This window comes from Ceratotherium simum, chromosome 34 (assembly GCF_057802395.1).
Source record: "Ceratotherium simum simum isolate JZ-2026a chromosome 34, ASM5780239v1, whole genome shotgun sequence".
Taxonomy (NCBI): domain Eukaryota; kingdom Metazoa; phylum Chordata; class Mammalia; order Perissodactyla; family Rhinocerotidae; genus Ceratotherium; species Ceratotherium simum.
Window position 1 is genome coordinate 22733230 of NC_141933.1, and position 12575 is coordinate 22745804.

Genomic DNA, 12575 nt, shown 5'->3' on the forward strand with positions numbered 1-12575 from the left:
GGGTGACCTAGCACGGCTTCCGTGACAGGATGCTGGTGACGCGCTGGCACGAGGCTGCCACGACGTGAGGGCTGCTCAGGCGGTGGTCCAGAACCAAGGGCACGGCCCCCCTGCAGACAAGTGCCAGGACGGGCGATCTCTGGAAAACTAGCGCTGCCCACCACCTACGGAGCACTCGCTACCTAGGCACTGCGGATCTGACACGGCAGCCTGGCGGAGCAGCTGCTCTGACCATCAACGCCCCACTTTACTGACAGGGACATTGGGACCCTGAGAGGGTAGCACTTGGATCAAGCTGGCCCAGTGGGTAGGTGGTACACCTGGGATGACCACGGGAACTCCGATTTCAGAACATGGCCTCTTAACGCCAAGTTATCCTGGAACCCGGAAGAGCCTCCAAGCCTTAAGACTTTCAGATGGCCTGTAGGGTCTCTCGTGGGTCAACACCCATGCTTTTAGTTTCTCATTTATGAAGTGCTGACATACACCAAGAACAGAGCTAAGCAAGATGCCTATTTTCTCACTAAACCAGGATCACAACGCTATGGCTGGGAAGGAGGTATTGTTATCTCCATTTTGCACATGACAATCTGAGGTTCTGAGAGGTTAGGTAACCAGCCTCAGGTCACACAGCCAGGAAATGGCAGAGCAGGGATGAGAAACAGGCTTTTCTGACTCCAATGCCACACCTCTGACACTGTCTCCTCTCTGACACTGTCTCCTCTCTGGTCCAAGGCTGTTCAGTGAGCACTTACTCTGCACCAGCAGTGTGCTAGGTACTGGCAAACAAACACGCACAAGGCAGGTGGGGTCCCCATCCTCATGGAGTTTACACTGAGCTGAGATTCATGGTTCATGAAGCGAAATTCATGAGACGAAATGCATGAGGTCCATGAGATGAAGCTAAAGAAGGAAGCTGGTGACTCATAGACTGGGGAAAGCGGGCCTGCCCAGAGGAAGGGAGTCTGCAGACCTCCGTGCCCTTGCTCCCGCCTGGAGCAGGGTTCCCCCAAGCACGGAGACCCAGGGGTGACTTGAGAGCGTGAGTGCCCTGAAGGAAAGTGCTGGGCTGTGGTCCCAACATCGTAACTATTCAACCTCTGGCAACTCGCCTTCTCCAGCACGAAACAATTTCCTCCTGCTCAACGTGGTTCCCCCTGGTTATGCGGGGGGATCTCCTGGACCGGCCACAGGGCTGGTCCTGAAGCCTCTTGGGGCTTCCCCTAACCAGGGTCTTTCCCAGGGTTTGTTCCCCTTGAGTTCATCTGACTTCATCCCATTTGCTTAAGGACGTAATTTCTAAACATCAAATTGACAACACTTTGCTTCGGATGAGAAAATGAACAAAAGGGTGGAAACTGCTATTTTGCCTACTGGTGAGCACTTCCAGACTTTTCTAACCCATCTGCCTACGGGCACGCCTGCTTTCAGTTCTCATTTCTGATAAATATTTACCAAATTTACATACTTGATGTGCGATTCAGCTAATTTCTCTCTTTTAAATATGCTCATCTCTTTTTTGCTCTTTTCCAATTTAGCATGCCTTTGTTATAAAATATAAGAAATATCTGAACCTTTAAATAAATTGGCTAAAAACCTTCCTTGAACTCGTCATAGGTAAGCAACTAGGAAAAAGGGACACCACAAAATGTCAGTAACAGGCTGAAATTGTCCTATTGTATGTGAAAATGGTGCACAATTGATCAACAGGAGTGCTTGGAAAACGTATCTTTAGAAAAATTGATCATTAGGTGATGCGGTCATTAGGCTCGTTGTCCCTGGGCTAAGGGTCGCCGGGGCCCTGTGGGTTTTAGCCTCAGAGCAGTGGGGAGGAGACGCTAAGCTGACCCCCATCTCCAGGCCTCTTTTCTCTGCAGGCCTTCGAGCCACGGTTCCCAACACGGCTGAAGTCGCTCCCTCTGGGCTCCTCCTAAGACAAGTCTTCCCTCCCTCCTGGAGGTGGTCTTAGGCTTCTGGAAGGACCCAGCGTCTACCAGGTTGAGACTCGGCAGGGAGCTGGAACCACCACATGGCCAGGTCCAGGTTGGAAGGGAGAAGTGGTTCTTCCTATTTTTCAGGTCATGAATCTTTTTGAAAACCTTCCAGAAGCCGTGGTGTCTGTCCCCAGAAACATGCACACAAACTCACACACACACAACACATATGTACAGGCACACACACAGACCCTGAAAAATATTTTGCACATAATTTTAAGTGAATTTTGGACCAGGTGAGGCCATTCCAGGTCAGGAGCCCCCGGACCAGCCCTGATCTGAGAGACGGGAGACCTGGGTGCCAGGGTCCCCTGTCTTTGACATGTACCATGACCTCAGGCTTGTACATGCTGGGCCTCAGAGAGAGAGGGCAGGGGAGGGGATGCAGGGGAAGGAGAGAGAGAGGCAGGGAGACAGGGCAGAGGCAGGAGCGCTCAGGAGACGGATCAGGAAAGGCAGCAGGAATAGAAACCAAGAGATCAGAGAGACGGAGGCAGAGAAAGAGCGAGAAAAGGAAGGGGGCAGCAGAGAGACAATGAGACTGGAGAGACAAGGGAGGAAGAGGCACAAGAGAGGAGTGGAAGGGGCTCCTCTAGGTCCGGTGGGCTGGACCCAGCTGCAGCCAGGACTTGTCTCTCTGGGGGACTTGGGGCTAACCTCGTCCCGTCCGTGGGCCTCAGTCTTCTCCCCTAAGCACTGGGGAGAGTGACGTCCTCGATGTCCTCATCCAGCTGGCAGGCTCTGAGGGAGGCACTTAGCAGGAGAGGGCTTTCGAGGCCCCAGCCTGGCATCCCGACTTGGCTTCAGAGATGAGCCCATTAGCAACGGATGAGCCCCGGGGGCCAAGGGGAAGGGGAGAAGGAGGTTTGGCACCTCCTGGGACCCAGATCCCACTCCTTTCAAGTGCCCCAGCCCAGACGTTCTGGCCCCATCTGACGCTGTAGGGCGCTCTCCACCAGGGGGCGCCCAAGGTTCCTTCGTTTCTCTCCAGATGCAAAGTTCCAGCGTTTGCTGCTGAAGGCTGAGGGACCCAAGGCTGCCGTGTCACACAGGTCCCAGCCGCATTCGCTTTCTCTCTGGGACGTGGGGCCTCTCACTGTGACACGAATGAGGGCCGAACAGTCTGTTCTCATCTGGGGAGGAGGCACCACTGTGGCAGATCTCTGCCTCCCACAGCCACTGGGGGCTGGCTGGTGGGCAGGAGTGGACAGACGCCTTGCAAGGAGCTGAGCAGCCCATGTCTCCCTATGCTTAACTCCCGACCACCCACCCACTCCCCCACAGGAGCGTCTGCAAGCTGACCCGTCCACAGCTCACTTCTCTAGGCAGGGCTGGTTTTTTTTTTTTTTTGTGAGGAAGATCGGCCCTGAGATAACATCTGCCACTCCTCCTCTTTTTTTTTTTTTGCTGAGAAAGACTGGCCCTGGGCTAACATCCATGCCCATCTTCCTCTGCTTTATATGGGACGCCGCCACAGCATGGCTTGACAAGCGGTGCGTCGGTGCGCGCCCGGGATCCGGGCTGGCGAACCCGGGGCCGCCGCAGCGGAGCGCGCGCACTTAACCGCTTGCGCCACCAGGCCGGCCCCTAGGCAGGGCTGTTTTTAACTCACCCCACAGCATGACTGGGCTCAACCCAGAAGTTCTCCCGGCGCTGGGGTCTCACAGGACCCAGCAGCAGAGAGAGGATCCATCCATCAGGCCAGGAAAGAAAGCTGAGGCCCAAAGAACCACAGCCCACGGGAATACAGAAGCCCAGAGAAACAGAACTTCCACTGCCTGCCTTGTTGGCTCCAACTTACAGCTGTCGGCCGCTCGTTTAACAAGCAGACACTAAGGCTCAGAGAGGTTAAGAAACTAGACCGGAATCACAGCATCCTTAGTTAGGGGCAGAGCAGGGTGCACACCCAAACCCAGGCCCCCCTGCTGCCCAGCTCATCCTTGTGGGCTCGATGCCTCCCTGCGACTGTCCTCGAGCGAGGGGACAGTCACTCTCGGCCCCCGATGCATCTTCGTCAACTAGTGAACCATGTGGCCCATAACAGCATAAGGAATAAAGGACCTTCAGAGATCATATCATTTCTATTTCAGAAGTGGAAAGGCAAAAGGTGAAGGATTTACCCGACAGCTATCTTAGCTCTTTTACCGAGGAGTCATATACTCGAGTTCCTAAAAGCGAGCAAGGAGACAAGCATCATGGTCCACGTTCTCAGCTGACCCCGCCTTGGAGAAGCCTGGCTGTTCAGACCTGGAGGCCAAGGTCACGCTCCACCTGGGGGCCGCTCGCCCACCCGGCAGGCTCCCGGAGGACCGCCTACCTGGCCCAGACCTCTGTGCGAGCGCCCTGCGGTGCAGACCCAGGGCCCCCACTCCCGCCCGGGGCCCCGCGGGTGGGGTACTCACAAGCAGCAGCAGACACTTGCTCTCGCGGACGGCCCCACAGCAGCCCAGGAAACCCAGCAGGACAAGCAGGCCCCCCATGGCCAGGAGGATGTAGGCGCCCGTGATGAGCAGGGGGTTGGCGGCCACGATCTCCCGGAAGCCGGTGGGGTCCACCAGGACCCAGATGCCAATGCCCAGCAGGCAGGCCCCACCCAGCTGCTCCCAGGGCCAGTGGAGGAGGAAGGAGAAGAGGAGGGCAGACAGGGAGGTTAGATATCACTGCCATTCCCCGGAGCGAGGCCCCGGACAGAGGCGCTGGGTGCCCAGGGGACGGGGCGGGATCCATCTGCCTACTTCCCAGTAGTGCTTTTCATCACTTTGAATTTTCCTGGTTACCGGACCTTAGTGGGGTACGCACCGTCTAGACCCCATCTCTAGCCCCCGCCCCACCTCGGGCTGCTGAGACCCACGTCATGGAGGGTTCTTTTGCCACTTTTATATTCTCCTTCAATCTCAGAGCTGCGGGATAACGAAGTCACCTAGTCCGACCCCCTGATTCCACACTGAGGTCCAGAGAGGGCCAACGACTTGCAGAAGGTCACACAGCAAGTTCGCGGCAGAGTCAGGGCTGAATCCTGGGCCTCCCTGATTCCAGCCCTAAGGACACTCACCAAACTCCACCAACATGCTGGGACACCTACGCTGTGCCTGCACCATGCTGGGGCTGGGGAAACACAGACAAAAGCATCCTCTTTGTCCCAACAGGAGCTCTCAGCCAGGCTGGGCTCCCCATTCTTAAATCCATGACTCAAAAGCCTTCTTGTTTATGTCTTCATCTCCACCCTTTACTCATCTTTGGAGAAAGGACTGTGCCACTCACTAGCTGTGTGACCTCAGGTAAGTGGCTTAACTTCTCTGAGCTTTAGCTTCCTTATGATAAAAAGAGGATACAAATTCCCACCTACCCAGGTGGGCCCAAGGAAGAAAGCACAGAATGGACATGATTGTGCTTAGCAGGTTTCAATAAATATCTTTTCCATCTGTCTTGGGCACAGACTGGCATGGAAGTGGGTATGTGCAGAACCGGTTTGGCATCATCAGGTTTTGAAGGCTGTAAAGTGTTTGAAATCTCCTTGTTTGAAACCATCTGTTGGAGGTTTCGGGGTTCAACTCTTGTGTGCTGAGGTCTGCCTCAAAGAGGGCTCGACACGGACTGAACTGGCCAGGGTGACCCGGCCCCATTTCCCGTGGGGACGCTGGGGCTTGTGCAGGGTCACCCGGCGTGGAAGTTGGGTAGACATATTCCAGGCACTTCCTAAACTAATCTTGTTTAATTTTCAAAAAAACCTGTTGAGGTATGTAATGAAGATACTGAGGTTCAGAGAGGTGGGAGTCTGTAGGGCTCCCTGCTCTTCAGGATTACGGGGCCAGGGCAGAAACCCAGGAGAGTTGCTTCCATGTATAAAAAGTAGACGGAGAGACAGAGACAGAGACAGACAGACAGTCAGTCTTGACCAGAAAGGGCCCTCTTTTTCAGAGTGACCCTGCCCTGGAGGACATTAGTGGACACGTACTCATCCAGGTCTTGGCTGCACTAAGGTCAAAGGTTGAGGCGGGGTCAGGAAAGCCTGCGGGGGCTCAAGACGCCAGGAGGCCACGGGCCTGAGCAGAGCCCTCGAGGGCCGCCAGCAGGTGGGCTGTGCTGCAGGGCGCTGGGCTGGTCCCCTGAGCACCCGGGCCTGTCCCTTCATGGATAGAATCCGTAGGTTGGATGGGGAGGGAGCTACACTGTTGAGTGCCAACACATCCCAGGCACTTCCTAAACTAATCTTGCTTAATTTTCAAAAAATCTGTTGAGGTAGCTAATTAAGGGATGAAGATACCGAGGTTCAGAGGGGTGAAATGTGTTTCAGATCACGTAGCTGATAAGAGGCAAAGCTGGGCTTTGAACCTAGGTTTTCCAGTCCAGAGGTTTCTAGTTACACCAGGTGGCTACATCAGCTCGGCCCCTCCAGCTCTGATGTCTGTCATCGCTCTGGGGGTCAGGGCTGGGTGGGGCTCCCTCTGATCACCCCATCCCCCCTTCTCCCCCACTCCCCACCAGGGCTCAGATCCCAAGACAGTGGCCAGGACTGAGGACTCGTCCTTTGTCAGAGGAGCTGCACCATCCCAGGGTCTCTCCTACGAGGGTGGGCTCTTTGGAGCAGAGTGGGCACCACTGGGGGCCTCCCCTCCACCAAATCCTGGCTGGGCAGGTGGACCGGCTTCCGGCCCAGGCCCCTGTTCCCACCCTGGGACTCAGCCCCGTGTGACTGCTCCCAAGCAGCAGTCAGTTCTGCCCGCCCAGCAGAGGCCCTCAGAGACCCAGCCGTGTTCCAGGAATACTTACGAAAATGAAGAAATTGAAAACAAACATCAGATACTTCATGCAGCTCAGACAGTCGCCTTCCATGGTGCTCCGCCTGCAAAACAGCCAAGCCCCTCAGTCCTCCCGCTGGGGGACCCCACCCAGAAAGAACTCCTACCCCGTGCCCCTCCCGTCCCCCATGGGGGTCCCCAGCCTGCCCTTGCAGTGGGTGAGGGAATAATTTCCTCTCCCAGGGAAGACACTTTGCCCCGTGGGGCCAGAGTTAGGAGTGAGAACTTGGGAGCCAGCTTGCCTGGGTTCGAGCCCCGTCTCTACCCTTCATTTGCTCTGTGGCCTAAGGCAAATTACTCTACCTCTCTGAGTCTTGCTCTCTCCAACTTGAAAATAGAGATTAAAACCAGAAGCTTCCTCCCAAGCACTGTTGTGAGGATTAACTGAAATAATGCAGTAACATGCTTAGCACCGCGTACAGCACACGGCAAGAGCTCAATGGTGCTACTTCACGATGTTCCTTGATGGCAGAGGGGAGCCTTCCACTTGTGAGATGAGAAACTAAGGCTCAGAGCCTTGAGGGATGTGCCAAGGTTGCGGAGCAGAATCAGAGCCCTGGCTAGACAAACTTCCCACCACCCCACACGCCCTCCAGCCGCAGGATGCCCAGCGAGGAGGCGATGCAGAGGAAGAGAGGCGCAGGGCCCAGACCCTCCCTGTGCCCTGCCTACCTCCAGCATGAGACCTACAGCATCCCCCTTTCCCAGGAGCCTTCCCTGTCCCCACCTAAAAGTATGCCCACAGTAGTGAGTCACTGAATACAATTCTATTCAGCCTGCATTTATTGTGCGTCTACTGTATGCCAGGCACTGGGGCTTGAAACCGATGAGTTGCAGCTTCCCCATCCCCGGGGGAGCAGACAGCATCTGCTGCCACAAGTCAGAACTCAGGTCCATGAGCCACCTTTGTATTCAATATACAAGATTCACTATTTCCACTTTCTTCATGACAGCCCTGGGGAGGGGAGGGCCGGACCAGGAGGACCCACTCCTTCCCTTGTTCCAGGCCCGTCCTCCTGGCGGGCGGCGGGAGGGCTGAGACTCAGTGGGGACCTAGGGGTACGGCCTGCTGCTAGCCAGCCCCTCTTCTGACCGGCCCACGCCAGCGCCCACCAGCCCTCAAACAGCTTGACCATCGTCCTTGGCTGTGGCTCATCCTTGTCTCTTGTGTCCCCCCAGGCCCAGGCTCTCCTCCTCCAGAACAGGTCCCCAGGATGCCATCTCCAGGCCAAGCCCCCAGCATGTCCCTCCTCCATCCCTGACCTAGAAAGCATCGTCTACCCTGCCTCTAAGCACAGCAGTTCCAAGCACGGGCTCTGACGTCAGACACACCGGGGCTCCAGCCCTGGCTCCTCCTCTCTCCCTCTGTCTTTGGCAAGTGACTTAAGCTCTTGGAGCCTCAGTTTCTTCATCTGTGAAAATGGGCATTTACGACCTACATTGTGGCGTGTCGTGAGGATTACGTCCTATGTAAGGGCCCCCTCTGCACCTGGCTGGGAGCGGGACAGCTCTTACTATGACCACACCCAACTCTGTGGTCATAGGTGACTCAGTGGCTGTCGTTCCCCATGAGATCAGGACCCAGGACAACGAGCTGCACCCCAGGTGCCGCCGGCTGAGCCCCCTTCTTTGGCACTTGGCTGCCTCAGCTGCACACATCTGCCGAGACCCTGTGCTCTCCGGAGAGGGGGACGAGGATGCGAAAGAATATTTATGGAGCCCTGACTCCCTGCAGCCACACGCCAGCTCCGTGAAGTGACTGCCTGCAATCTCCCCACAACCCCACGCGGCAGGAGGCACTGCGTCCATTCTACAGAGGAGGACACTGAGGCCCAGGGAGGTGAAGCGACCTGCCCCACATACACCCCGCCCCAGATCCTGTGCTCCACCTGGCTCAGGGCAGCTGTTCAGGCAGAGAGTAGAGCAGAAGGAGCACTGGACTGGGAGTCCAGAGCCCGGTCTTCTGCTCTGCACATCACTTCCTCTCTCTGGCCTCAGTGTCTTCCCTAAAAAATGATGCAGGAATTTGATGACCTGTCAGGCTCTGACTTGGACAGGCCTTTAGAGGGCAGAAGAGGCCGCCCCAGTGGGATGCTGAAAACTCTGTAGGAAGCCGGGCTTCCTCTCCTCTGCCCACACAGGGACAGCTGCTCTCCGGGGCGGGATCCGCTTCAGCCGGCCCTGGCTGTTGAGCAATAAAGACGGCAGCTCATAAACGGGCTACCTGTATTTATTACACACCACATTCATTAGAGATGACATCTAACGGGCGGCTGTGGAGGGCTGGGCTCCCAGACAAACGCAATAAAAGGAGACGTGTCTCCTGGGAAGAGCTTCCAGCAACCTCAAAGGTGAGGCAGGTTGAAAAACAGACCATGTGAGCCAGAGGGCGGATGGAGATGTGGAGGCCCGAGTTCCAGCTCCGGGCAGCGTGGGCGATCGGAAAGAGGGCTTTGGTGCCCGACAGAGGGTCAAATCCCAGCTCTGCCAGGCTTGGCTGGTGGCCTGGGGCAAGTTCCTAAACTGCGTGCATCTGAGTTTCCTTGTCTTTAAAATTAGTATAAAAAGAATGCCTTCCTCATAACGCATGGAAAATACTAAGTGCCAGGCTTGGCACATGGCAGCTCATAATAGTAACAGCTGGTAACAGCTGGCAGACCTTGAGTTCTCACTACATGCCAAGGATCATGCACAATCTCATTTAATCCTCGTAAAGCTCCAGGATACAGGTAATGTCAGCTCTATTTTTCAGGAGAGGGAATTAAGGCTCAGAGAGGTGGAATCACTTGTCCAAGGTCACACAGCAAGGAAGTGCCTGAGCCAGGATTTGAACCCAAGTCTGTCGTCACCTGGAGCCACAACTCTTAACCACCATTTTCAATAAATCCTAATACCCTTGCCCCATTCATCCATCCTTTTCTATAATTCAGGCCCGTCTTCACACCTCCTATGCCACTTTATTTCCCACTGTCCAGGGGAAACAGCCCCCGGGGCCATCATCCACTGCCAGGAGGAAGTCAAAAGACAGATGTCCGCCTGCTCCACCCGTGGGGACACACCTCCACAGCCTATTGGCCAGACAAGAGTGACAGACACACGGAGCCTCCAATCTCCGCTGTTAGCTCCGCCCACCCGCCGAGCCTTTTGGAAGCTAAGCGCAGGCTCACACGGGTACCTCTAAGGAGAGGGGCAACGTGGAGGGTCTCTGGAGGGTGGGCGGAGGAGACACTCGAGACCGTGAGGTGCCAGGGCTTACTCGTTCCTCAAGAGCTGTGCAGAGACACTTATGAAGGGGCCTGGGGCCTCTCTACTGCAGGGAGATGACAGCCCTCCCGGGGCAGGGGTGACGGGCCGGCTGAGGTTTCCCCATCCCGTGGAGCCCACCGGGACCCGCGGGAACATCAGCGGGGGCTGCAGGGTCGGTCGGGTCCTGGCTCCACCCCCCTCCACCCTGGTGACCGCGGACAGATCACGTAACCTCTCTGGCCTTTGCCTTCATGTCTGCAAAATGGCGGGGGGGAGCGCCGACCTCCTCGGGAAGTTGCACGGCCCGAGGATTAAATGATGACGTATGCAAAGCTTATCACGCTGTGCCTGGCGCTCGGTGGCCCTGTCCCTTCTCTCCACGCGGCGGCTCCCCTCACCTGCCCTCCCAGGGCCCAGCTACATCAGCCGCAGCTCCCCCAGTCGGCAGATGGGGGCACTGTGACGCGGAGATGTCTGAGCCGCGAGAACAGGTGTGTTCGGTGGTTCTCAAACCGGGTTCCCTGAGACGAGCATTAAAGCTCTTTTCAAGATTTCAAGCAGCATCTCAGAAATTATCCCCTCTCCACCGGCCGGCTCAAGGGGCAAATGTCTTGGGTTTTGGAGCAATTAAACCACTCCAGGGTGGGGACCCTGTTTCCCCGGTTGTTCAGAAGCTCTGGCCAACCAGGTATGCATGATTTTGCAGGACAAAAACTAAGGAGAAGCTAACCTATACTTAATAGATGACTTGGTAAAGCCAGCGCTATTTGGTAGATAAAATCCTTTAAACCTTGGGGCCCAGAGGGTTGAAATCTGGAGTCAGCCTCACAGGAATTGGAATTCCCAATTCCACAGGGAATTTGGACTCAGTACGAATTCCCCGCACACATCAGGAGAGCCTGCGGGACAGCAGGTCCGGTGCTGCCATTCCACATGGGCGTCTGCCCCAGGCGGAGCACAGCGAGAGTCACGGACTTGCTGCCATGGGTCTTGTGGTCTCAGGGCTCCTGTGTCTGTCACAGCGCCGGCCAAGGGAGGGTTCTGGCTTACAGATGGGCATTTTATCATACAACATGACCCCCAGATGCAACTGACTTTTTTGTACCAAAACCAGGTGTTTAAGAGCTTTAAAGGGATTTAAGGGAAACTTGTATTTGACACTATTCTTATTTGTGTAAGCGCTGATTTAGAACCCGGCCCTTGTATGACTTATGTCACCAGCATTTCAGTAAACCAAGTTCTTGGTCCTGAAACGGTAGGGCAGCACTGGTCTGGCCCAACACCCTCACTTTAGAAATGACACAATTGAGGCTGAGAAGGGAAGGGGGCTTGGCCAAGTTACAAAACCAGCTCCTGATGGATCTGAGCCTGGAGCCCTGTTTCTGGAAGCCCAGGCCAGTGCCCAGGGACACACTACCTACCCAATGTTTGACTTATTTATTTTGGTGGCACACACCTTCCCTTGTTAGAATGTGTGCTGCATGAAGGCATGGACCTGTTTTGTTCACTGCCGTGTCCCTAGGGTCCAGAGCAGTGCCTGGCACATAGTGGGTCCTCAATTAATACATCTGAATGAATGAATGAAAGACTAGTGGGAAAAGAGGAAATAGAGACAGACAACAGTGGAGAGTCAGCAACTCAGAGAAACAGACAAGACAAGTCAGAGAGAGAGGGAGAGAGGGAGAAAGCCTGAAGGAGAAAGGGAAAGAGAGAGACAGAGCAAGAAGTGATACAGAAGAGAGACAGACACACTAAGAAGTGAGGGGCCGCGGCGGTGTCGGGATGGGGTGTAGGTACAGAGGGGGCGGGGGAGGCAACGGCTGGCCTGTCACCTGGGCAGGTCTTTACACGTCAGCAGGACGGAGTCTCCTGGTCAGAGGGGCTCCTGTTTCTTTATTGGCCCAGAAGAGAAAATATTCAATTGCTCTAGGAAGTCACTAAGGAGCCCACATTCAAGAAGCTGTTTATGCAAACCCGCCCTCCGGACGCACACACTCAGGGCCCATTAGCACTAATGAAAAGCTCTCAGCACCTGCGGCAGCTGGGGAGGCCTGCACGGGGTGCCCGCCTTCTGCCCAGATGGCAGCTCCTGGGTGCCCTCCCTGGGGCTGCGTAGACCACGTCTTCAAGAGTCTCGCAGTTTCTGACATGGGCTTCATCCACGCTGACAAGCTGCATGTGGCTGATGAACTGGGAGGAGATGGTGGGCGTGGCGGCCCACACACCTGGACGCCACCTGGGCATCTGCAGGGATGCCTCAGCAGAGAAAGTGCCAGCAGGGCCCTGTTCATCAACCCCCAACTCTGACTCTCAGGAGAGAGAAATCTGATGCTGAAAAGGATTCCTTAGCTCTGCGTAAGGATTTGCCAGAAGGCTCCTTTAGAGCCAGCTCCCTGCAGTGGAAATGAGGCTTTGGTTTCAGCAGTCAAATGCGCTCAGATGGAGACTCCTGTTCTCTCACACCTGTGGGGAATTCCACAGCCGGGTCCTGCTCAAACACGGTGCTCGAGTGGGTATTCCTATGGGGAGGAAGGGG

The 12575-nt window shown here is 55.7% G+C and overlaps 1 protein-coding gene across 9 annotated transcripts in view; it reads right to left on the bottom strand.

The window, feature by feature from the left end:
- The window catches only part of TSPAN18 (tetraspanin 18), a 186943-nt gene that overhangs the window by 14808 nt on the left and 159560 nt on the right, over nt 1–12575 (bottom strand). For 8 of the 9 annotated variants that reach the window (XM_087423083.1, XM_087423087.1, XM_087423085.1 and 5 more), the window contains 2 exons: nt 6765–6837; nt 4397–4591 (listed from right to left, as the gene is read on the bottom strand). In XM_087423083.1, coding sequence (XP_087279209.1) covers nt 4397–4591; nt 6765–6837 — 268 coding nt within the window. The remainder of the gene's footprint in view (nt 1–4396; nt 4592–6764; nt 6838–12575) is intronic. The other variant, XM_087423090.1, reaches the window with a different exon arrangement.